General features: G+C 38.3%; 1 protein-coding gene across 2 annotated transcripts in view; it reads right to left on the bottom strand.

Moving 5' to 3' along the window:
* The window catches only part of dync2h1.L (dynein, cytoplasmic 2, heavy chain 1 L homeolog), a 248,690-nt gene that overhangs the window by 22,140 nt on the left and 200,434 nt on the right, over positions 1-26,116 (bottom strand). For both annotated transcript variants that reach the window (XM_041582681.1, XM_041582682.1), the window contains 3 exons: positions 13,022-13,138; positions 5,947-6,156; positions 3,090-3,179 (listed from right to left, as the gene is read on the bottom strand). In XM_041582681.1, coding sequence (XP_041438615.1) covers positions 3,090-3,179; positions 5,947-6,156; positions 13,022-13,138 — 417 coding nt within the window. The remainder of the gene's footprint in view (positions 1-3,089; positions 3,180-5,946; positions 6,157-13,021; positions 13,139-26,116) is intronic.

The following is a 26,116-nucleotide window of genomic DNA, read 5'->3' as shown; positions in this document are numbered from 1 at the left end:
AGTGCCCAACCTCGCTAAAACTGTTGTGGCTGAATAGAAGCAAATTCCACCAACAATATTTCAAGAGAAAAAACTGTGTCAGAAGAGTAGAAGCTGTTATAACAGCAAAGGGAGTATAACAATATCTTTGGTTTTAAAGTAAAAGAATGGACAGGCAGGTGTGGATAATGTAGTCCAGTCTTAATTCAGTTTAGCCCCTGCTATCAGGTTATATTGTTTTACAGGGTAGAAAAGAATAAGGAAGGCATTTTCAGAAACTCATGTTTCAAACACTGATAAATGAACACTGGTCTTAAATTTCAGAAAATGCCCTCTTTATACAAAAGATTTATGGTAACAAAAAAAAAAGAGATTTTGCCTATGAAAAAACATAAAAAGGAAAGTACTATATAATAAACAAGTCACATGGCACTTTCTTTGACAAACAACCATGTTTTTAAGTGTTGTACGAGCCAGCAAATATGTAATGCCTTTCCATTGTGAGCAAAATGTTTGGATCTCCATATGTTGTCTACTAAAAATCATTTAAACATTAAATAAACCCAATAGGATTGTTTTGCTTCCAATAAGGATTAATTATATCTTAGTTGGGATCAAGTACAGGCTTCTGTTTTATTATTAAAGAGAACAAGGAAATCATTTCTAAAAATATGAATTTGTTTAAACTCTGGATAACAGGTTTCCAGAATAACGGATCCCATACCTGTACTGTATAAAGCTTACAAGCACATATAGCGGTGTGACATATAGAAGTGTTGGAGTCAAAACAGCAGTTTGAATGGGAAATGCACTACTTTTGGCTCACTTTGGAATTCCCAAGTGCACTTGCCTTAGACAGAGCATTTCCTTTAAAATGAATGTAAAGGAGCTGCATGCACAGAAGGGAGTTTTGGAGCTGCTAGTCTCCAAGAATGGTCCATGGTGGTCTAATGACTATGTATGCCACAGGCCTAAGAGCATAACTATAGTATGTACAAAGGAGGCAAGTTCATTTCTAGTCTATATTTTATAAATCAGATTCTGGCAACCCCTGGAAATAAACATTTGATTATACCAAGAAAAGGCTGTTTCCACATTGCTAAGAAGCTATTCCAAATATTGAGGTTCTGCCATTTTTGTAAAATCAAAAGCCAAGGGTATTTTTACTATTTTTCACTTGAGAGATTTAAGATTTAAGATACAAATGGACAGAAAAAAACAGAGATCATTAAAAAAGCTTCTTTGCATCTAAATGTGAAATATAATAATCTAAATGTGTGTGTTACTGCTGTTATACTATACAAATGGATTGCATTGCTAAGCAACAGCCTATTTCAGAGGCAGGAGGAGACATTCCAAGTCCTTAATAAATAAAAAAAAATAAAGCATAAGCATGCCACTTGTGAGGAATGTTGTTCCATTAGATTATTGTAGAATATCTCTGTCCCTGCCAATAGTTTTCTATATTCCACACCCACTTACTGAGTAACATTGTGGGTGTCCACAAAATATGCACTGCTGGTGGTCCATAAGCACCAGAAAGAGAATAAATTGGGGCCAATGTCTGATCTCTGTTAACCTTGACCCTCGATACAACTCATAAGTTGTATCTGGGGAATTTAAACCTTGGCATGCATGCGTGAAAATAATGATAGAAGGGGAGAATATCTCAGTGAGAATGGAAAAAGGAGAAGCATACAAAAGAATTGTTTTCTCATTAATATGAAAAAAAAGTTTGCATGATATATACATTTGAGTATGAAACTGTTTCTGTTCTTCTAAAAAACAAACAAAAAGCAAAACTATGCAAAAAAACAAGTTGTTTGATTTGAAAAAGGGGGAAATAGCAATTTAGTTCCCAATTCTAATGGGGCAATAACAGGAGCAAGTCTTTGCACTGCCCTGTGAAATGTACTCTAGGCAACAGCGGTGGCAGATATGAAGGAAGTACAACCAGATACAACCACTTATTGTATGTCTCCTGACAACCACTCCAGAACCCCACAAGGCACAAATTGGATTTTAAGGATGCAGTTTTGTACACTGTTAGAACTATAAAACTGTAGCCTCTGCATGTAGTAACAGAGTCCTTTTATGTGCTTAAAAGATTTTGCCATTTGAATCCACCACTCACACCAAAGCACAGGTCAAAAAATAAATAAAAGAAGAAGGGATATAAGATGAGTGGACTCTAGCAAAGCACCAGTCTCCCTGAGGAAGTGCACAGGCAATTCACCACTGACTGGTGAGGAGGCAAAGAGCAGATCCATATGGTGGAAAGCAAAAGGAGAGAGGACAGTGGGGGGAAGAAAGGGGAATAAGAGGAGAACGTGGCAAGTGAGAGAGAACTGTAGAAGGGGAAGTGTAAAATAAAAAAAAGAGGGACAGTAAAACAAATAGAGAGGAGGAACATGAAAAAAATGAAGAAAAGTACGGGAGAATATTATTTGGGGAATAGGACATATGAAAGGAAATGGTGAAAGAAAGAGAATGGGCATAAAGTAAGCAGAGCAAAGTTGGATGGAAAGATATGGGACAATGAGAAAAAACCTATTGAAGTAAAAGAAAGGAGAAGCAAATGACAGAAAGAACAGAAAGAAGAAGGTTTGCTGAATGGAGCTTGGAACTATAGCAGAAGAGAGAACGGGACAGCAGAGATGTCCAGTTTATAAAGTTGGTTAGAGATGGCAACCTTGAAGTGCCCTTGCTTTTTTATCTAAATATTCTCCTTTAAGAGCATGTCACATTGCGTTTGTCATGATTGACTGATTTCTGACATTCACTGAAAGGTTATTATTATTTATACTCTTTTTTTTTTTACTTAGTGGCCCTTTTGCTGTGTTGCACAATGTGTGGAGCAAGATTTCTCCCTCCTGCCAGTCTCCAAAGGTTTATTTGCCCCCTATGGCAGGAGAATGAAGCTAAAAGAGATCCAGCTGCCTTATTCACAGACAGTTAGCCTATTGCCTACGCAAGCCTATCAAATCCTCATCCTAAAAATGGGGTATGGATATAATTTTTGTTTATGTTGAAGCACTTAAAAAGTATTAATGGCCTTTCAATGTACAATGTACAGCTAATACAAGTGCATAACTGCTTCAAACCTTTACCTGAATGGCAATTGCTCTGGTTACTAGACCTCTCAGGTACTGCAAAGGATCCTCTGGACCTTCCCACTTATTCTGCCAAGCAAGGGGACACTGTAATACAAGAAAATAAATAAAAAAAAGCATATTCAATACAAGGTAATTAAACACAAAATAAACTGTATAATCCCTACATTATAAATAAGGCACATGTGCAGTCAGAATGGGATCTTACTCTAATTGTGCCCATTGTCCCAGTTTTAAAGGATAGAAAATTAATTCCTAAGGCAAGAGATCTAAAAAGACCCAGAGCCATTGTTTTACCTTTTGGTGACTATTCTCTTCTCTTTGGATACTATACCTGTAACAATTGCTCACTCATTAAAGGGGAACTATCGCGAAAATGAAAATGTAATATCTTTAAATCTACTTGTACCATCACTTAAATGTTACATATATATATATTCACAGCAGACAATGTAAATCTTGCTATTGACCCAGGCTCCTTTGCGACCAGGCAGTGATCTGGAAGCCAGAATGAAGGATCTTCTATAGAAAGATAAGAAGTCCAAAATAATAATAATAATAAAAGATAAAATGTAGCCTTAGCGATAATTCTTTCTGTGGTTGCCAAGGTCAGTAAACCTGATTTAAAGGTGAACTTCCCCCCTTAACGCTGCAGTTAATACAAAGGGAATACGACTGTCTTGTTGCATAAAGTCTGTTCTGTCGGTGCCTCTCGATCTAATTAGTGGATTGCTATTCCAAGAATATATTAAACCTCAGAAGGCATACATTAATTGTCAGTCATTAATAAAATGCTTTTCAATATAGATTCCTGCTATGGAGCAAGATAATTGCCAACCAGTCTCCTTAAGTCACATTTTTCAAGATTTTTTTGTGGCAAATCAGCCAGAATATACATTTGTAAAGAACATTACTTAGAGTTATAACAATGTACTAAAAGCCATTCTAAAGCCCTGAACTAAGGGGTCCATTTATCAATCGGGGGAATGTAATATGTTTCATTAGTGCAAAAAATGTTTGCAAAGTCCATTGTGAATGTTAGTGACCATGTTTGCGTCTTTTTTGACCGATTACAGACCTCAACAGCTTCTACGCAAAGGGGGCGCAAAGATTATTTTGTGATTAAATATTTAACAAATCTCCAGCGCAGTTGTTAAAGCTAACCTTTGCTTAATGATGTAATATTCGCCAGCGAAAGTGTGTTATAATAAGCGTTAAACATTGTAAAAATGTAAATTTTAACATTGCTTGCAATTTTTAATTACACTCCCCCTAATGACTGATTATTTTCTATTGAGCAGTACAGATAGCTACCACTTGGTGAAATATTTCCAATCATTTTATATTTATCATTTAACCCAGGGGTCCCCAACCTTTTTTACCAGTGAGCCACATTCAAATGTAAAAAGAGTTGGGGACACAAGCACAAGTCTCTTGGGGTGCCAAATAAGGGCTGTGATTGGCTATTTGGTAGCCCCTATGTGGACCGGCAGCCTACATGAGGCTCTGCTTGAAACTATACTTAGTTTTTATGTATCCAAAACTTGCCTCCAAGCCTGGAATTCAAAAACGAGCACCTGGTTTGAGGACACTGAGAGTAAAATCTAAGGGGTTGGAGAGCATCATGTTGCTCACCAGCTACTGGTTGGGCATCACTGATTTAACCATTCGTTTCAGCAGGGTTGGATAGGTAGGTACGGGGCCTGCCGGGACTGCACATTCAGGGCCCCCACACCCCATTAGGGGTCACCTAGAGGCAGTAACCCTTCCCCACCTCCCCTGCCGCGTGTACCGTTTCACTGTTCTCATTTTGTGACCGTGATTAGGGGAAGGTCAGGGGGAGCATGTCGGGCACCCACAACTTTCAGGGGGACACCAGGGAGAAGTTCTGGGTCGGTGGGGCACATGAAGGCTGGATTCCCCCCCCCCTGTTTCAACAGGGTTGGATAGGTATGTCCAGGGTCTGCCGGGACTGCATATTCAGGGGCCTCCACACCCCCTTAGAAGTCATCTAGAGGCAGCAACCCTGCCCCTCCTCCCCTGCGTGTACCTTTTCACTGTTGTCCTTTTGAGACTGGGGGAAGGTCATGGGGAGCATGACGGGCACCCGCAATTTTCAGGGGACGCCAAGGAGAGGGTCTGGGTTGGTGGGGACCATGAAGGCCATATTTTTTTACCGGTGTCCCACTGGCCCAGTCTGAACCTGCGCTTCAGTAAAGAAATAATTCAGCTGCATGAAATACTAACAACCAACTACTTATAACTAATGGATGAACCAACATATCTATCTGCTTTGAGAAAACTGTCATTCCTTTATTCCTCTATTGAACTGCTGGGAATTGTTCAGGATTCCCCACTTATATCTGAATATAAGGGACAATGGAAAAATCTTTTAATTTGGCTTTTGCACAGAAGAAAGCAGGCTGAGCCATGAAGGTGTTTTAATATATGTAATCAAAAAATATTTAATTGCTAAAGGTTGTAAGTATGCATGTGTTTATAAAAAGTAGGGAGCAGGTGCTAAAAAGTATATACATAGCACTCTCTTTAAAAGGTTAACAATTAGTAACATTCCTAATCTCATTAGTAAATTGTTGACACAGATGTTTTGAACCTTATCAAAACGTTTGAAAAATGTCCAACTTGTAACGTGACTACAATGTATACGATTAAAATGATTTACCCTATTATTGTATTGACTCAAATAAAGAAACAATTAGTAATATTCCAAATATAAAGAGAATGAATTAGACAAATCCATACCACAATGGAAGCGTAACTGCTTCAGGTTTGCCTTGAACATGTGTGACCAAATAAGCCTTAATAGCATACGATATTGTTTCAAGTACATTACCTTTTGTTCTAATAAAGCGCTCGCTAGTTTCTGTACTTCTGAAGTCAACAGCGAAGTTCCCCTTATGACTTTACTGAGAGCCGCCAAGGACTGATGGATACTTTGCACAAGGCGGATAGCGTTGAACTGTTCCAGGATGATGAATGACGAGATGGGCGACCCGTGTCGTTCCGTGGGAGGGGACACCTTCTGATGAATCAAATTGGAATTCTGCACAGAAATATTACAGTTATCATGGGAATAAATGGCTCTGTGTAGAATGTCGCTATGTATGACATGGGAATATTGCAAAAGAGAATGACAGATTTGTAAAGAAAGGAAAGATAAGTATTACAGGTATGGAACCTGTTATCCAGAATCCTCGGGACCTGGGGTCTTCCGGATAACGGATCTTTCTGTAATTTGGATCTTTATACCTGAAGTCTACTAGAAAATCCTTTAAACATTAAATAAACCCAATAGGCTGGTTTTGCTTCCAATAAGGAATAATTATATCTTAGTTTGGATCAAGTACAAGCTACTGTTTTATTATAACAGAGAAAAAGTAAATATTTTTTAAAACTTTGGATTATTTGGATAAAATGGAGTCTATGGGAGACAGCCATTACGTAATTCTGAGCTTTTCTGGATAACGGGTTTCCGGATAAGGGATCCCATACCTGTATTTTAAAAAAATTAATTAAAAGTCGGGATAAAATCTGTATTTTGTATATATGGGATCCGTTATCTCGAAAACCGTTATCCAGAAACTATTGAAAAGCGGTCTCCCAAAGACTCCATTTTATCCAAATAATCCAAATTTTTAAAAATGATTTCCCTTTTCTCTGTAATAATAAAACCGTACTTTTTAAAAAAAATTCTGGCATGCGTAGCTTGGCAACATTTTTTGACCAGGCCCATTTAGTGGCAACACCTCTTAAATACTATGACTATTTTACAAAAGTTGGCATTTCTGGGTGTTTTAGGGTCAGGTTTTATGTGTCCCATATAGTATAAGAAGTCGGATGGCACACACTATAGTAATTGTGCTAAAACATAAAGTGATTTATTTGGATCTCAACACAACGTTTTGGAGGTGCAACCTCCTTTCTCAAGTGTTGCACCTCCGAAACATTGTGTTGAGATCCAAATAAATCACTTATGTTTTAGCACAATTGCTACAGTGTGTGCCATCCGACTTCTTATACTATATGGAATACTGGAAGCAAGTTAAGCAGCAAGGTTTCTGGATAGAGCACCACGATACGGTAGCCGCAGTCTTTTGAACTATTGGATGTTTCAGGTTTTATGTGTTATTAAAGTTTTGTTAATGAAGGTGAACTGCCCTTTAATCTGTAGATCTCATTTCTCCCAAGAAACCTGCATATTAGTGATGTGTGGATCGAGAAAAGCCTGACCTGCAAATGACCTGAACCCGCCCCCTCGCCCGGCCTCCCTTCTCCTTTTATAGACCCGCGCTGACCCAGTCCGCGAGTGACAACAAAAAAAGGGGCAGGGCAGATACGTGCCTATAAAACCGAAAGTTGGAAGCTGGCAGTCTTAAGTCGCGGGTCGGGAGAGCAGACCCACAATCGGCACAAACCTGCCCGACCCGCATATTAGCCTGTGGTTCCCGCAGATTTTGGGCTGGCCGGCACATCACTACTGCTTATCTTAAATAGTTACAATTGTATCTTTGCTTATCTTAAAGTTACAAATGTATCTAAGTGCAGGCACGGAGTAGTACTCTGGGCTCTCTGCCAAAAGCCTCTTATTTTATTAAGTTTTAGAAACTTTGTATCTTTTTCAGGCATCAGTGCAGGGTATCAAAAAGAAACTCGGGGCATTGCAGTAAGAAACTGGGACTGTGGGCTGAGCTATCAAAATCAGGACCGTCCCATGAAAAAATGGGACAGTTGGGAGGTATGCAAATGGTCTCTGAATATCACTATTTACATTATACTAAAAGTTAATTCAAAGGTGAACAACTCCTTTAATAGTTTTGTATCCCTTCTACACCACTTCTGAGCCAACTAATTGCCTACATTATACTAAAAGTTCATTTCAAGGTGAATAACTACCCCTGAAGCCTTAGTTCTCCTTTGACCGTCTTTACGGGTGCCGAGGTCGATTTGATATGACATGGATATATGTTATTGACATCATCTCATTTTTCATAAAATCCCATCATTAATAGAAGGGCTATGGGAGATAAACGTGAGTAATACATAGCCAGGAAGGCTGCATTGCTGACCTTGGTTGCTGTTTGAGAAATCAGTGAACTACAGCAGCTTAATTATACTGGCTAAAGAGAGGCACGCTGGGAGGTTTCCACATTGCAGAATTTTATCGTTTGTTCTGTGATTAATCCTGAGGCAACGTTCAATTACTTACTGTCAGGTGGGGAAAGTGTAATGTAGCCCATTGGAATCAGACGTAAATGATAATGAGGGAGCCTGCCTAGTGCTGGAAGTGTATACGTCAAACAGCAAAATGTTTGCAAGCTAAATTCTCGAAACATCAGCTCGTATCAGCAAAGAAAACAACGTACCTTGGACGGGGCATCATGTAAATCAATAAGAAACGCAAGTGGGAATGTTATTCATGAATGAGCCCAAAGTGAGTCACTTGTAGCTATTGCTTAGCTGATGGTCTCATTGACTTCTGTACAATTAACATGTGAGATGAATTTCAATTTTCCTGTATTATTATTATAAAATAATAGAGATCAAGGGCTGATTCATTGCGAAATGCTGTATCGCCTACTTAATGTGCAGCCCACATGCTCGGGTTGTAATTATGTATATCTAGTGTGAAATTACATGAGGCTGGATTTGCTTCACTGTATTTTAAAGTCTTTAATATTTGTTGCCCTTCTGCTGTGATAAAGGGATATCATTTGAGTCCCACATACAGGTATAGGATCCGTTATCAGGAAACTTGTTATCCAGAAAGCTCCGATTACTGGAAGGCCATTTCCCTTTAGACCCCATTGTAATCAAATAATTCAAATTTCTTAAAACGATTTCCTTTTTCTCTGTAATAATAAAACAGTAGCTTGTACTTGATCCCAACTAAGATATAATTAATGTTTAAAATTTGGAATTTGAATTCAACTTTTGGGGGCAGATTTATTTATTTAGGTCGAGGTTAATTTTCAAATGAAAAAAATTCGAACTATTTTTTGTGTATGTCGACTAGGGAATAGTGCAAGTTTAGAATTAGATTAGAATTTGAAAAAAATGCAAAAATTCGAATATCGAAAATGTATCATGTACTGATTCCATTCGCCATTTAAAACCTCCCGAATTGTTATTTTAGCCAATGGGGGACCTCCTAGAACCCATTTGGAACCAATTGGTTCAAAGTTTTTTTTTTGCAAAAACTTCTAATCGAATGCGATATTCCTTCGATTCGTATGATTCAAATTCGGCCGAATATGGACACATTCGATCGAAAACGTACCTATTCGACCAACAAAAAAAAAAACTTTGACTAAACTTCGGTTGGTCTTTTTGAATTAGAATTTCGAAATTTTTTCAATTCGAAATTCGACCCTTGATAAAAATGCACCTTGGTGTGGAAAGCAGGAGGCAAAACAATTATACTGGCAGATACAACAGGTTATTTTAAGAAAGGCTTGCTAATATTTTTACCAAATGAGAAATTATATGTGAATTGGTATTAATACAAACAAAACAAAGTTGTCCTCACAGAGCTTTAGAGGGTTTTGCCTTACTCAGGATTCACTAGAAGCTATACTATATCCTATAATTTAGCATTACTTTAAACTTAATGGTTATGTGTCTCTTGTTATCCTCCTCTTTGCATTGTGTACCACATGGTTAAAGGAGAAGGAAAGGCTAAAATTAAATAAAATTAAATTACTGTATATAGAAAGGGCTATATAAATTCACCAGTAAACCCTCAAAGTAATGCTACTCTAAGTCCTCTGTAAAAAGAAACACCACAATTCTTTTGGGCAAAAATATTATCCCCAACCAAAGGTGCAGGCTAATAGAGCCGCGCTCTGGTTGGGGTAACAGTAATTTAATTTTTAAAAATTACCCCCCACTAGTGCTAGGACACGCGCACCGGAACGAGCTTCCGCTACGAGCGGCCATGTTGGGCACATGCAAGCGCACAATGAGTGAATTCCGCGACTCGTTCGTTAAGCGCATGCACGTGACTTCAGGAGCTCATTATGCACATGCGATATTTACAACATGGCCACACGCGCCGGGAGCTACTTTCTGCTGTGGGTGGCCAAGTGCTGGAGGGGGGTAATTGTTTTTTAAAAAAACTACTGTTGCCCCCAACAAGAATGCAGCTTTATTAGCATGCGCCTTTGGTAGGGGATAATAGTTTTGCCCAATGGGTGCTCTTTAACCTTCTCTGTGCATCATATAGTAGTAGTTAATACTGAAACATTTAGGTAACATTTCTTATGACAGGATATGATTCTATACGGGTACGGGACCTGTTATCCAGAATGCTCGGGACCTGGGGTTTTACTGATAACAGATCTTTCCGTAATTTGGATTTTCATACCTTAAGTCTACTAGAAAATTATGTAAACATTAATTAAACCCAATAGGCTGGTTTTGCTTCCAATAAGGATTAATTATATCTTAGTTGGAATCAAGTACAAGTTACTGTTTTATTATTACAGAGGAAAAGGGAAATCAGTAACATAGATGAATGTGTCTGGCATGGAACAGGCCATCATCCAGGGCTTAAACACAAAAAGATTATGCACTAGGATAACAAGAGAATGTATGACCTTATGATCCATGGGTGATTGCTTATCATTAAAGCAAATTAAAAGAAAAATGGAGAAGTAGATATTAGAAAAGGAAATGTACCAAACTATCAGGAGTAATTTAATAAGGGACACATGGCATTACAAATGGCTGTATGCCATGTTCATACTATGCAGTGGTTTGCCTTTATAAAAAGAAATACAAAGTATATAAAGGCTGTTATATTCTTCCCATGCTTCCACTGGTTTGGCCTTTAATGAGAAGGCATTCACAGGGCCTGCTAAGCCTTCGGCAAATTTCCTCTACTGAACAAAGGCAATTTTTTACCACATATTTTTTAAAAAAAATGTACATTCCAGGAACTGCATATATAAAGTTCATGTTTAAGGGGAACTATTGGGAACATGAAAATGTAATATAAAGTTTAGCATACTGAAATAAGAAACTTTCTAAATACAATCAATTAGAAATTCTGTACTGATTCTGAAATAATCAAGTTCGTCTTCACTATTCCACTCTCAGCATCTGTTTCTCTTCATTCTCTCTTCATGCAGCAGTTGGGTGTCAGATATTCATTGACAGTTAGATCCAAAATATCTAATAGGGGGGCTCCTTTTGCCTAGAAGATGTATTAGAGCTCACTCTATTAAAATCACCTGAAATCCTGTCTCTCTACATGCAGGATTTGTGCAAATGGCAGTTATTTTTTTAGATTGTGTTTGTACTGGAATCAGTTATTTGATTGAGCTCTAAAAGAAGCTCCCCTATAAGATATATTGGATCATTCACCTGCTGCATGAAGACAGAATGAAAAGAAACAGATGCTAAGAGAGGCATATTGAACATAAATTTGATTATATCAGAAATGATGCAGAATATTTAATTAACTGTATTTACAAAGTTTATTATTTCAGAATGCTGGAGCTTATATTAAATTTTCATTTTCGCTATAGTTACCCTTTAATACGTAACTTAAAGGGTAAAGATAAAAAAACCCTTTCTTTCCTTATAAGAATAGAATAGAGACAAACAACAACAATCTTTAAGTGCACTAGGTACCATAACTTGAATATATTGCAATAGAAGTACTGTATGGGATCCATTATCTGGAAACCCAGCGCCGGATTTGTTTGCCAGCCGCCCCTAGGCCGTGAGGTCCAACCAGGTGGCTGCGCGGTCCTAGCGCCCGCCTACACTTCCCCTTCCCATTGCGCCGGCGAAAAAGCGCCGGCGCAGCTGGTGTAATTGAATGGGGACGCACACGTCCCCATAATGCGGCTGGGCAGCATGCCGTCCCTATTTTTTGCCGCCCTAGGCCGGGGGCCTATGTGGCCTCGCCACAAATCCGGGCCTGTGGAAACCTGTTATCCAGAAAGCACCGAATTAAGGATAGCCATCTCCCATAGACTCCATTATAATCAAATAATTACAATTTGTAAAAATGATTTCCTTTTTCTCTGTAATAATAAAACAGTAGCTTGTACTTGATCCCAACTAAGATATAATTAATCCTTATTGGAAGCAAAACAATTCTCATTATGTGTGGAATGTCATCATATCCTTAATAAATTGACATGGGTGAGTGCAGAGGATTTCTTGCCTTTGTCAGTGTGAATTTGACCTAATTTCACCGCACCTACAGTAATGTTTTAGCATTGTTAGTGGTGAGTACAACTTTCCCTTTTGATATAGTTTATACAAGAGCAGAAAGATGAGAGGTTTTTAACTAGCAAGAATACTTTTTTGAAGTACAGGTATGTGACCTACTATCCATCTGAGATTTTCCAGATAAGGGGTCTTTGCATAACTTGGATTCCCATACATACGGCAACTAAAAAATCATGTAAATATTAAATAAACCCAATAAGATTTTTGCCTCCAATAAGGATTAATAATATTTTAGTTGGGATCGAGTACAAGGTAATGTTTTATTATTACAGAGAAGAAGGAAATCATTATTTGATTATAATGGAGTCTATCTTAGACTGGAGGGTGTGTTTAAATCTGAGCTGAGAAGAACGGAGCATGCTCATAAGTCAACAGCCAAAGTACATTTTTGAGGGACGGGGCTGAGTGGATTAGTGGAGGAGAAGGATTTCTAAGTGATTTAGGGTTGCTGCAGCCTTACTGTTAACCTTTTAACAACCAGAATGGCAAGTATCTAAAGATTTCAAAGAGGCTGTTCACTGATTATATTGGGGGGGGGGGGGGGTGTACATGTCAGTTAAGGAAAGTAAGTGCAAACCAAAAAGTGCTGCATCTGTTATATAGCTCCACCTATTTCATACTAAATATATGTAACCATCTGAACAGTCGATACAGCATAGTATTACCTGATTCAATTTCTTCCATAGATTAAGCACAGGAGACAACTCATTAGACCACAGTTCTCTATCAAACTTGGAGCCAGCTGTCACGGACCTGCTAAGAGTACGCAGCTGTGAAATCACCTAAAAAACAAGAAATGGATTTTAGCAAAATAAAAAATAACTGGTAAGCAAAGCATTAAAAAAACTATAATGTGCCAATGCTCAGTTACCATAGAGAAGGAGTGCCCATACTTTACTAATGTGAGGTCTACTTTTAGTGATGTTGTCCCATTATGATCTACATCCATAAAAGCATTTATACAATGGAAAACTACTTAAATATTATATTGATTTATGAGAACATGATTTATATTGCTATATTTAACAACTATTTCTTTTGTAACCTTCATGTAATACATTTCTGATTGAAAAGCATGAAATAGGAGGGTGATATAGACAAGCTGTTTGTTGACTGTGTCTTGAGATCTACTGATCACCAGCTAAAGGTCTACTGGTAGATCCCGATCTAGATATCTTTTGGGCACCCTTGCCATAGAGAAATACATAGCTAATATATAATGATTAGACATCACACTATGGCCATATCTCTTTGGAAAAGCAGATATAAAGGTGCTGGCTGTTCAGTTTGGTTGAGTGCCCTGGTTTAGGGTGGTGGCACATTTGTCACCAACTCTAAAGGCAATGGCACACTGAGTAGATCATTCAATTTTTTCAGGCAGAGAAAAGTGGATCGCTGTGATCTGTTCCTTCACATTACCCCATTGACAAGCATACTTTAATATAATACACACTATACTTTAATATTTGCGCTCCTATATCCGCTTAGAGTAGCTCCACAATGGCCTATACTGTGCCCGTCAAAGGGGCTACACGACAGAGCATATGTCAGCACATTCACTCAGTACAAAATGCAAGTTGAGCAAAGAAGATGATCTGCTCAGTGTGCCCTAAACCTTCTTTAGCTCTGGCAACAAATATTTCACATATGTCTTTGTATTGAAGCTTGTCTGCATCTCCACTGGTCATACATTTAAAAATTTTCACAAAATGAATGTTTTACTGACGGAGATCCAGATACAGGGCCGGATTTACATAGCGGGTGCTGCTAGGCCTGCTGTCGTTTGTCGCCCAGTCCCCTCCCCTTTATTTATTCAAATTTTTGGAGCAATGGGGATTGGGAAGTTTAAAAAAAAACGATCTTATCTCCTGCGCATCCCCAGTGTTTGCTGCCCCCTAAAATCCTGCTGCCCTAGGCCCAGGCATTGGTGGCTTTTCCTCAAATCCAGGCCTGTGAAGATAGACTTCAATACAAAAGTATTTTTGGAATATTTTGGCAGCCACGTTTGGAAAAGATTTAGCACAACACCACACAACGGGCCGGGTGATGTCAGGGGGCAGGCTGGTGATGTCAGGGGCAGGTTGGATGATGTCGCAGGCGTGGAAGTGATGTAGGGGGCCAGGTGGGTGATATAGGGGGTAGGACTGATGACGTGTCACTCAGTGATTGGCTGAGCATCATGTCATTCACTTAAATGTCCTGTCCGGATTTCCTAATTTGGAAATCTGGACAGGCACCTTGCACCCGGGCAGCCCTTAAGGTGTTGAGGTGTTAAGAAGGCTCCAGTAATGCTTTTTTTCTCGCAGAAAGGTGAGGGTATAACATGGGAGTAAATGCAAAGGATTCTGTTTTTTTTTTAAATCTCTCTATATATTGTAATTTTAATTGAAAGACTTTTAAGAAGACAGTTTCCCCCCAAAGGCACACATTTATCTTCAGTTGCTATTGCCTTCCACTGTAATATTCTCTACTAGTTACTTCCTTTACTTTAACAACAATTTTAGACTTCTCTGCCAATAAATTATTTATATTATTTCTTAGAAAGATGCTTGTTATCCTGTTCTGTTTTATGGGCCGTTAATGCTCTTCCTAATATAGGACCTAAAAGCAGCTAAAAATTGAGTTTAATGACATATTTGGTTATTTTACTGCTATAAAACAGTGTTTTCATTTTCAGTAACAGTTCATTCGCAATCCTGCACCGGGTACTAAAATATTATTTCTGAAAGAGAATTTCATAAGTATATCCTTTACACCACTGTAATTAAATTGTCAGGCAGTTTCATAACTTCGCTGTGCTAAATGCATTTTAACTAGACAAGAAAGGTAAAATATTTCACAGATATGAAATTGTGGTCCTGAAAAACATTTAAAAGCTAATGTGGTAAGATCTAATGATTATGCGTCTCTCTATTAATAATCTCACTTAACACAGCCTGAAAGCAATTCATTCAGTAGAGGTAAGGCCTATTTAACTGATGCCGATAGCTGTACAAAAAGAAAATGTGTGTATTTCTGCCCCACACAAGGGTCTATAAACTGGTTTATGCAACCTCATCCTTAAAATCTTGCAACTTCAACCTTGTGTTGTCCCCTACTTTGGATACAATTCCAGCCAACACATCAAACACTTCAAAACTCCCTGTAATTCTAAATTTCTGAGGCTAAGTTGACATATGGCGCACCTTCCACCCAGGTAGGCAAAAATGACACTTTCTTTTCACACCCACAACAATCACGATGCTACCATAAAACCAATCTCTTGGTCAGATTATGCAGCCATCACTATAGCAATGCAATACAATACCAGTCAAATTTGGGCCCCAGGACAAAAAGCAAATCAATGAAGCACTACTATCTATCCCTATGATCAGTAATCAGATTGTAATTAATATAGAGGAACACTTTTTGACTAACCGTGATGAAGCATTATCAGCTACCTTGATATGGACGGCCCATAAAGTGGTACTGAGGGGGTCATTTATCTAACTAGGCTCTAAGCAAAAATAACTGCTAAATAGAAAATAGCGAAAATGAAAATTTTATATAAGCTGATGAAATAAGAAACTTTCCAAATACAATCAATTAAATATTATGCATCATTTTTTTTAAATAATTAAGTTTATGTTAACTATCCCTCTCTCAGCATCTGATTGTCTTCATTCTGTCTTCATGCAGCAGTTGGGTGTCAGATATTCATTGACAGTTAGATCCAATATATCTTATAGGAGGGGGGCTCCCTTTCCTAGCAGATGAATTAGAGCTCACTCAAATAACCGATTCCAGTACAGGTATAGGATCCCTTATCCAGAAACCCGATATCCAGAAAGCTCTGAATTACGGAATGGCTGTCTCCCATAGACTCCATCTTATCCAAATAATCCAAATTTTTAAAAATGATTTCCTTTTTCTCTATAATAATCGCACAAATTCTGCATGTAGAGGGACATGATGTCTGGTGATTTTAATAGAGTGAGCTCTAATACATCTACTAGGCAAAAGGAGCCCCCCTATAAGATATATTGGATCTAACCGTCAATGACACCCAACTCCTGCATGAAGAGAGAATGAAGAAAAACAGATGCTGAGAGGAATAGTGAAGATAAACTTCATTATTTTAGAAACAGTACAGAATTTTTAATTGATTGTATTCCGAAAGTTTCTTATTTCAATATGCTGAAGCTTATATTAAATTTTCATTTTCGCAATTGTTCCCATTTAAATGGTTTACTGGTATGGAGTGGAATTTAATCCCACCCTAAATTTGAACTTGCTTTAAAGGGAACTAAAGCATGTATTGGTTATTTTCTGTGAACTAATTTGATCGGTCAAGCATACTATATACTACAACTAAGATGAACTCTGAGAGAATTTAGACAGGTTTGAATAAAGTTAGATAATAGGGGTAAAAAAATTGTAAACATTCAGAATTTTTGATTAACATTGCAAATTCTTAAATATGATTTTTACAAATAAAAAAACAATTAAAATGTTATTTTCATAACAGACATAAGATTCTCTAAACCTATGTGATTTTCAAGAACTTCTAAGGCACTATGTAACTTGTAGGGCACTATGTGTATAGTATGTCATTAAAGGTGTCATTAAATTGCCTAAACTGTTTTCACAGCCCATTAAACTTTTTCCTTAATTGATAAGACCAATCACTAACATGCTACTGTTCTTCACGTGATAAGCTAGCTTAGAGTAATGGCTACTTTCATGTGGCTATTTTTCCAACCTGAAAAAAGCATGAAAATAAATATCCATATGGGCGCATATACAAAACCCAATGTATTAACAGAAATAGCATCACATTGTGTCACTTGACAGATGGTTCTAATGAAGTGCCTGCCAAAGTGAAAATACGAGGGTTCCTTGCTATTCTCCTGCCTTTTTTCAGTCAAGCATGAAATTACTTCCCAGCATTAATAACAAAATGATACACACTATTTTTCACGCAACACCACCACAGTAATTAGTAATGGGTTAAAAAATGATGGTGACAAAACGGGTGATTGGCTCTTCATTATCGTGTTAACATTAAGGCTTACTAAGATTGTTATGTTTTCATAACACTCTGCACTGACTCCTGTTAAGATACCCTATGATGATTGCATTATTATATTCAATTTTCTGTAAATAATAAAGTAATGGTAAAATTCCTAGGTCCACAGAAATGTTTTTAGTAACATCTTGTTAATAAAGTACCTATGTGTTCCAAGACAGGCAACACTAAGTCCTTGCCAGTACAAGCTGACTCATTTTATTTTATATATAAAAATAGCCCGTTAACTTTCAGTAGAAAGGGCCAATTCACCCTAAATTCCAGTATGTCCATAGAAATGCACCATATGTTTAGGAATATGTTTAGAAATGCCCAATGGCAATGAGGAATATATTTAGGAATGCCCAATGGTAAAGAGGAATATGTTTAAAAATGCCAAACAGAAAGAGGAATATGTTTAGAAATGCCCAACTATAAAAAGGAATAAGTTTAGAAATGCCCAACGGTAAAAAGGAATATGTTTAGAAATGCCCAACGGTAAAAAGGAATATATTTAGAAATGCCTAACGGTAAAGAGCAATATGTTTAGAAATGCCAAACAGAAAGAGGAACATGTTTAGAAATGACCAACGGTAAAAAGGAATATGTTTAGAAATGCCCAATGGTAAAGAGGAATATGTTTAGCAATGCCCAACGGCAAAGAGGGATATGTTTACAAATGCCCAACATAAAGAGGAATATGTTTATAAATGTCCAACATAAAGAGGAATATGTTTAGGAATGCCCAATAGAAAGAGGGATATGTTTACAAATGCCCAACATAAAGAGGAATATGTTTATAAATGTCCAACATAAAGAGGAATATGTTTAGGAATGCCCAATAGAAAGAGGAATATGTTTAGGAATGCCCAACATAAAGAGGAATATGTTTAGGAATGCCCAATAGAAAGAGGAATATGTTTAGGAATGCCCAACAGAAAGAGGAATATGTTTAGGAATGCCCAACAGTAAAGAGTAATATGTTTAGGAATGCCCAACACTAAAGAGTAATATGTTTAGGAATGCCCAACACTAAAGAGTAATATGTTTAGGAATGCCCAACACTAAAGAGGAATATGTTTAGGAATGTCCAACGGTAAAGAGGAATATGTTTACAAATGCCCAACAGAAATAGGAATATGTTAAGGAATGCCCAACAGAAAGAGGAATATGTTTAGGAATGCCCAACAGAAAGAGGAATATGTTTAGGAATGCCCAACAGAAAGAGGTATATGTTTAGGAATGCCCAACATAAAGAAGAATATGTTTACAAATGCCCAACAGAAAGATGAATATGTTTAGGAATGCCCAATAGAAAGAGGAATATGTTTAGGAATGCCCAACAGAAAGAAGAATATCTTTAGGAATGCCCAACAGTAAAGAGGAATATGTTTAGGAATGTCCAACGGTAAAGAGGAATATGTTTAGAAATGCCCAACAGAAATAGGAATATGTTTAGGAATGCCCAACAGTAAAGAGGAATATGTTTAGGAATGTCCAACAGTAAAGAGAAATATGTTTAAAAATGCCCAACAGTAAAGAGGAATATGTTTAGGAATGCCCAACGGTAAAGAGGAATATGTAGAAATGCCCAACGGTAAAGAGGAATATGTTTAGTAATGTCCAATGGTAAAAAGGAATACGTTTAGAAATGCCCAACGGTAAAGAGGAATATGTTTAGAAATACCCAACGGTAAAGAGGAATATGTTTAGGAATGTCCAACGGTAAGGAGGAATATATTTAGGAATGCCCAACGATAAAAATGAATATGTTCAGAAATGCCCAATAGTAAACCCAGGTACTTAATACAGTATATCTACCTTATCTATTATTAGACTACAGGTATAGAATCCAATACTTGGATTGCATGGGACCTGGGGTTCTCTGAATAAAGGATCTCCATAATTTGGATCTTAAATTAATTGTTCAGTATAAAAATAAAAACTAGGTAAATAGATAGGCTGTGCAAAATAAAAAAAAATGTTTTTATGTTTTGGGTAGCAAGGATGAGTAGAGTATAAGTGCTTTATTAGCAGTCTCATGCAGGCATTACACAACAGTAACTTTCACTTTTTAAGCTGTCCAGGAAGTATGCACATTATGTCTGAGCACAGTGACATCTACAGGCCATTTGTATAAACACCACATATCCCCCTATAGTAGGAAAGCATTTGGGCAAATGTAATAAACAACAACAATGCATCTTAAAGCAATAATATACATTATTCACATCACATATTCCTGGGTCCATGCAGGCAGTTTTCTGATTTTCTCAGTACGCCTTATAGGTTCACTTTCTTCAGGCCCATTGCAGTTGGCATCAGGAGTAGGAAAATGCCCTTCATGAAATGGAGCTTCTCCAAAGTCATATCTAACAGGAGCAAGACGACTTGCATTCCATATGCATCCATCAGACAGTTCATATGTGAATGGTCCTCGCTGGCGTCTCACTTCAAGTGGTGTACTAAATTTAGATTGTCCTTGTTTCAGTATTCCTGGTTTCTTAATTCTGACTAAAGATCCAGGCTGAAAGTGCAATTCTCTTGGACTACATTTTCTGTCAGTATTAGCCTTGCATTTGGCTTGTTGACGTTTCACAATGTCAGCAGTAGATGATTTTGTAGGCACAGTATTTTGTGGAAGTTTGATGTCTGCAACATGTAACTTAGTGCGCATCTGTCTGCCATGTAATAATTCAGCTGGAGATGATTGGGTGCTTGCATGGCGCGTTGCTCTGTAGTTATGTAGGAACTCTGTTGTAAATACTTTCCAAGATTTCCCAGTAAGATTTGCTGTCTGTAGTGCTTCTTTCAGACTTCTGTTGAATCATTGATTTCTCCATTTGCTTGTGGGTAATACACTGAAGATTTCCTATGCACAATATTCCTCTCCCTCAGAAATGATTCAAACACATATTAGACAAACTGTGGTCCGTTGTCTGCTATTAACTCCTTTGGGTTACCTTCTCTGCTGAAGACTGTAGACAGAAATGTTATTACTGTAGCTGATGTTATATGAGAAACAAATGCAAATTCTGCCCATTTACTGTAATAGTCCATCAAGGTTATTGCAAATCTACAGTCGATAGGAGCATCTGTAAAAGGACATACAATATCAATAGCAAGTTTTTCCCATGCTGAATCAGGAAATGGTACTGGTATTAAATTTGGTCTCAACTTAACTTTGTGTACAATGTTCTTTGCACAGCCCAGTGAAGTGTTGCTTTGTGGTGAAATTTTAAACAGGCTGTGTGGCAGGCACTGGTGCTGCAGTAATGAGACCATCAACTAATTATAGGATTAATGCAGCAAAGAGATCCCTTCCAAGTACAGCAGTACCCTTATTCACAATGTAAAAGTCCCATTTTGCAGTACTGATTCAAATTATACAGTCACTGGCAAGCAACCAAGCACAGGGATTGGATCCTTTAAGTAACTGACCAGTTTCTGGGCAGGTGCAACAAGCGGATCTTGAAAGTATTTCAAGAAAATATCCTTTGGTAGTATAGAAACAGCTGGACCTGTATCAAGCATCAGGTTAATGGAGTGTCCCTTGTCAGCAGAAGCAGTACTGACACTGACAGTGAATATAAACTTGTCTGGAATAAATGTACCAGCTTTATCCACACTTAATACTGTGACATTTGTAGTAGTGACATCATGAACATCTTTAGCCGAACTACGGCAGATCTTAGCAAAATGTCCTACTTTTGTGCATTTGTGGCACCGTTCAGCTTTTTCAGGACATGTAACATGATTTGCAGTATGTTGTGTTGAAGCACAGTGAAAGCAGTATTTTTTCTTTGTATTTGTTGCATGGTTTTGCAGTGTGGGTGAATCCCTTTCCTTAGCACTGTATTTGCACACACACAGTTGCCTGTGACTGTGCATTATTAGTCCACAGTGTTGAATTCACAATCTGTACATTCCCAGCAGTTCCTTGACTGAGAGTTTTAGCCTCAGCTACTGCTGTTTCAATTTGGCTAGCAACTGTAATAGCATTTGCAAGGGTTAAATCCTGCGCTAGGAGCAGTTTCTCTCTAATGCGAGGGGAGTTTGTTTTTTCCACTATTTGGTCTCTTAGCATTTCATCTGTTAGATTCCCAAACTCACAAGTAACAACCAGCTCTCTCAAAGCTGCTACAAATTGTTCTGTGGATTCGCCATTACGTTGTCCATGTTGGCGGAATTTATATCTTTCAGCCACCACATTTACTCTTGGCACAAAAAAGTTCTTTATAGCAGTAAGTGCAGTTTCATAAGTATCAGCAGGTAATGGTAATGTATAGAATATACACTGTCCCTCTGCTCCCAGGCAGTGAATAAGTAAAGCACGCTTTCTAGCAGCAGAAATCTCCCCTTGGTCAGCAGCAGCAATGTAATTTTCAAACATTAGGATCCAAGCAGTAAATGAGATGGTAGGCTCACCAGGATTTGGAAGAAAAGGTGCAGGCTGCTGCAGAGGTAGAAGAGCCATCCTGTCGCCAATCTGTTATGTTTTGGGTAGCCGAGGATGAGTAGAGTATAACAGTGCTTTATTAGCAGGCTCATGCAGGCATTACACAACAGTAACTTTCACTTTATAAGCTGTCCAGGAAGTATGCACATTATGTCCGAGCACATTGACATCTACAGGCCATTTGTGTAAAGAACACAGCTTTCATTATAGTTAGTTAGCCAAAAATGTAATGTATAAAATCTGGAGTGACTGGATATCTAAAATAATAGCCAAAACACTACTTCCTGCTTTGCAGCTCTCTTGGTTTCCACTGATTGGTTACCAGGCAGTAAACAATAAGTGACTTGAAGGGGGGGGGCACATGGGTCATAATTGTTGCTTTTGAATGTGACCTGCATGTTAAGGACCAATTGCAAACTCACTGAACAGTTATGTACCATGTGGCCCCCCGTTAAAGTTGCTGACTAAATATGGCCATAGACGTGTAGATATAGCCTTAATATCGGACTAACAATCATGCGGTGCAATCTCCCAACCTAAGTAGTAAAAGAACAAATCAGAAGATGTTGAAAGCAATCGTACGAAAGTTATGTCAGACAAATACTTGTGACAGTCATCCATTGATATTGTCAGATAGGCAATACATGCAGAGATGTTATAGCTAGCCGACAAAAAAATTCTAACCTGTCCAATAGACTAAACGTCCGATCGCTATGGCCAGAAAAAATTTGGGATATTCCACACACACGGTCCAAAAATCGAATAAATCAAGGATTTGTACAACTGTATCTTTGCATCTACAGTGGTGTGAAAAACTATTTGCCCCCTTCCTGATTTCTTATTCTTTTGCATGTTTGTCACACAAAATGTTTCTGATCATCAAACACATTTAACTATTAGTCAAAGATAACACAAGTAAACACATAATGCAGTTTTTAAATGAGGGTTTTTATTATTTAGGGAGAAAAGAAATCCAAAACTGTGTGAAAAAGTAATTGCCCCCTGAACCTAATAACTGGTTGGGCCACCCTTAGCAGCAATAACTGCAATCAAGCGTTTGCGATAACTTGCAACGAGTCTTTTACAGCGCTCTGGAGGAATTTTGGCCCACTCATCTTTGCAGAATTGTTGTAATTCAGCTTTATTTGAGGGTTTTCTAGCATGAACCGCCTTTTTAAGGTCATGCCACAACATCTCAATAGGATTCAGGTCAGGACTTTGACTAGGCCACTCCAAAGTCTTCATTTTGTTTTTCTTCAGCCATTCAGAGGTGGATTTGCTGGTGTGTTTTGGGTCATTGTCCTGCTGCAGCACCCAAGATCGCTTCAGCTTGAGTTGACCGGACATTCTCCTTCAGGATTTTTTGGTAGACAGTAGAATTCATGGTTCCATCTATCACAGCAAGTCTTCCAGGTCCTGAAGCAGCAAAACAACCCCAGACCATCACACTACCACCACCATATTTTACTGTTGGTATGATGTTCTTTTTCTGAAATGCTGTGTTACTTTTACGCCAGATGTATCGGGACGCGCACCTTCCAAAAAGTTCAACTTTTGTCTCGTCGGTCCACAAGGTATTTTCCCAAAAGTCTTGGCAATCATTGAGATGTTTTTTAGCAAAATTGAGACGAGCCTTAATGTTCTTTTTGCTTAAAAGTGGTTTGCGCCTTGGAAATCTGCCATGCAGGCCGTTTTTGCCCAGTCTCTTTCTTATGGTGGAGTCGTGAACACTGACCTTAATTGAGGCAAGTGAGGCCTGCAGTTCTTTAGATGTTGTCCTGGGGTCTTTTGTGGCCTCTCGGATGAGTTGTCTCTGCGCTCTTGGGGTAATTTTGGTCGGCCGGCCACTCCTGGGAAGGTTCACCACTGTTCCATGTTTTTGCCATTTGTGGATAATGGCTCTCACTGTGGTTCGCTGGAGTCCCAAAGCTTTAGAAATGGCTTTATAACCTTTGAAATTGAACTCAGGTGTGATAAACCACAGTTAAGTTATTTTTTAACAAGGGGGGCAATCACTTTTTCACACAGGCCCATGTAGATTTGGAGTTTTTTTTCTCCCTTAATAACGTAAACCTTCATTTAAAAACTGCATTTTGTGTTCAATTATGTTATCTTTGACTAATAGTTAACGGTTTTTGATGAGCAGAAACATTTAAGTGTGACAAACATGCAAAAGAATAAGAAATCAGGAAGGGGGCAAATAGTTTTTCACACCACTGTATAGCCAGCTTTAGAGAGCTGAATAACAGGGTTGGGTTCTGTTCTGTTCATACATTACATTTTTACTATATTAGAAACATTTTTTTATTTTATTTACCCAGTTTTTATTTTTACACTGATCGGTTCCTTTAATATGTTAAGTCTGCTACAATCATTTAAACATTAAACCCAATAGGATTGGTTTATCACCAATATGGCTTCATGCAGCTTAGTTACTATCAAGTACAAGCTACTCTTTTATTATTACAGAGAAAAAGGAAAGGATTTTTTTTATTTGAATTATTGGTTACCATGGAAGCTATGGAAATGGCCTTCCCATAATTCAGTGCTTTCTGGATAATGGGTTTCCAGATCCTATACCTATATATATATATACATATACACACACACAAATAGTTAGATGCCAGATATAGAAATATATAGCTATACATTTCTACATCTATACCTTTCAATGGATCCATGATATCTATTTCATCTATTCGTGTGGTGCCTGTTTATTATGACAAGCTTCTATAGAGCAGAGGGACAGGAAAATGCTAAAGATAAAGAAGAATAACAAAGCAAAGGAAGGACAAGCTAAAAATACTATAATTTAATTTTACAAAATCCTGTTGTTCCAGGTTTTCTACAGGTGGCTGTATAAACAAAAAGGGAAATGTAACAATTTCTATTTTTTAATAACTATGTTTTCAATTAGCTTTTAGCTTAGGGACCACATGAAAATAAATGGCTAAGGCTTGAAACTTAAAATATTGGGAATCTGGCAAATTCCTTATATTCTATTATTATTTATAATGATAACAAGATGAATTCTAAATTAATTACTGTGATTTTGCCCCTGACTTCCCTGTGATTTCTCCTGCAGGATGCCGGGGTGACAGAACTATCATGGCTGGTGGCTGAAGTGCTGGGATTAGGACTAATGTTTTGAACAAGACTCTGCATTTGGTGAATAATAAAACTGTGGATTTGATGCACCCAACCCTTTTGTCTCTCCTTCAAACAATGAATGATCAAAATTTAAAGCCTGTTTTATTTGGTAAAAATTGTAATTAAAAAAAAATGTCATGTTCAGTATCCCAAAACCAAAAACAAACGCCAAGGTTCCAGTCAGCGCTTCTGCCGTCTTTCAAGTCGGGAGGAGCCCTCCGCTACTCGGATGCCACAGGTCTTAAAGTGAGAGAACCAAGGTGAGGGTTTTGGGCAGACAAGGGAACCGGAACGAGTGACAGGAGGAACGGGGAAAGAGTAATCGCAGTTGTGGAACAGGCTGGACTCAATAACCAAACAGACAGCGAGGTACAGGATCAGGATCCAGAAGAGTAGTCAGTAATCAGGCAAGGTCAGTTCAGGCAGTGAATTGGCAATGGTCATGTACAAGCAAGGGTTAGAACCAGTAAATCAGTTAAAGAGCACACCCATTAATCACAATACATTGGGCAATGAGTACAGGAGGCTATATAGGCACACTAATGGACTAATGGCGTAATAAGAATGAGCCAGGCCCCCCTGCAAACAAATCTTCAGAGGGGCCCGGCACACTCCGATCCCCATCATCCCGCCCACACCTTGCCCTGACTCCATCCACACCCTGCCCCGACTTGCGTCCCCTTCCTCGCCAGTAAGAGAGCAGCTCGGGAGGAGGGATTTTCTTATTAGTTATAGAGGAAGCAGACCCCACAGTCCGGGCCCCCCTGCGACTGCGGGGTCTGCTTCTTCTATCCTTACACCTCTGCTTACACTGATCACCTGTTGCCAGATTAGCAACAGACAAAACAAGCCATGCCTTGCAATAACAAGGATAGCAATGGCAGTGACCCTGGACCTTCGCTGTCTGCTCACATAGAGTAAAGGTAGGGTTGCCACCTGGTTTTTGGAAGGGCTGCCAGAGTGAAAAGTTCCTGTCCAGATTTCCAAATTAGGAATTAGGACATTGAAGTGAATGACATGGCGTTCAGCCTAAAGCTGATCACCACGTCACCACCGTCCCACCCCCATACATCACCGATCCGCCCCAAACATCACCAGCCTGCC

The sequence above is a fragment of the Xenopus laevis genome, chromosome 2L (assembly GCF_017654675.1).
Source record: "Xenopus laevis strain J_2021 chromosome 2L, Xenopus_laevis_v10.1, whole genome shotgun sequence".
NCBI lineage: Eukaryota > Metazoa > Chordata > Amphibia > Anura > Pipidae > Xenopus > Xenopus laevis.
This window is presented reverse-complemented; position numbering and strand designations above follow the sequence as displayed.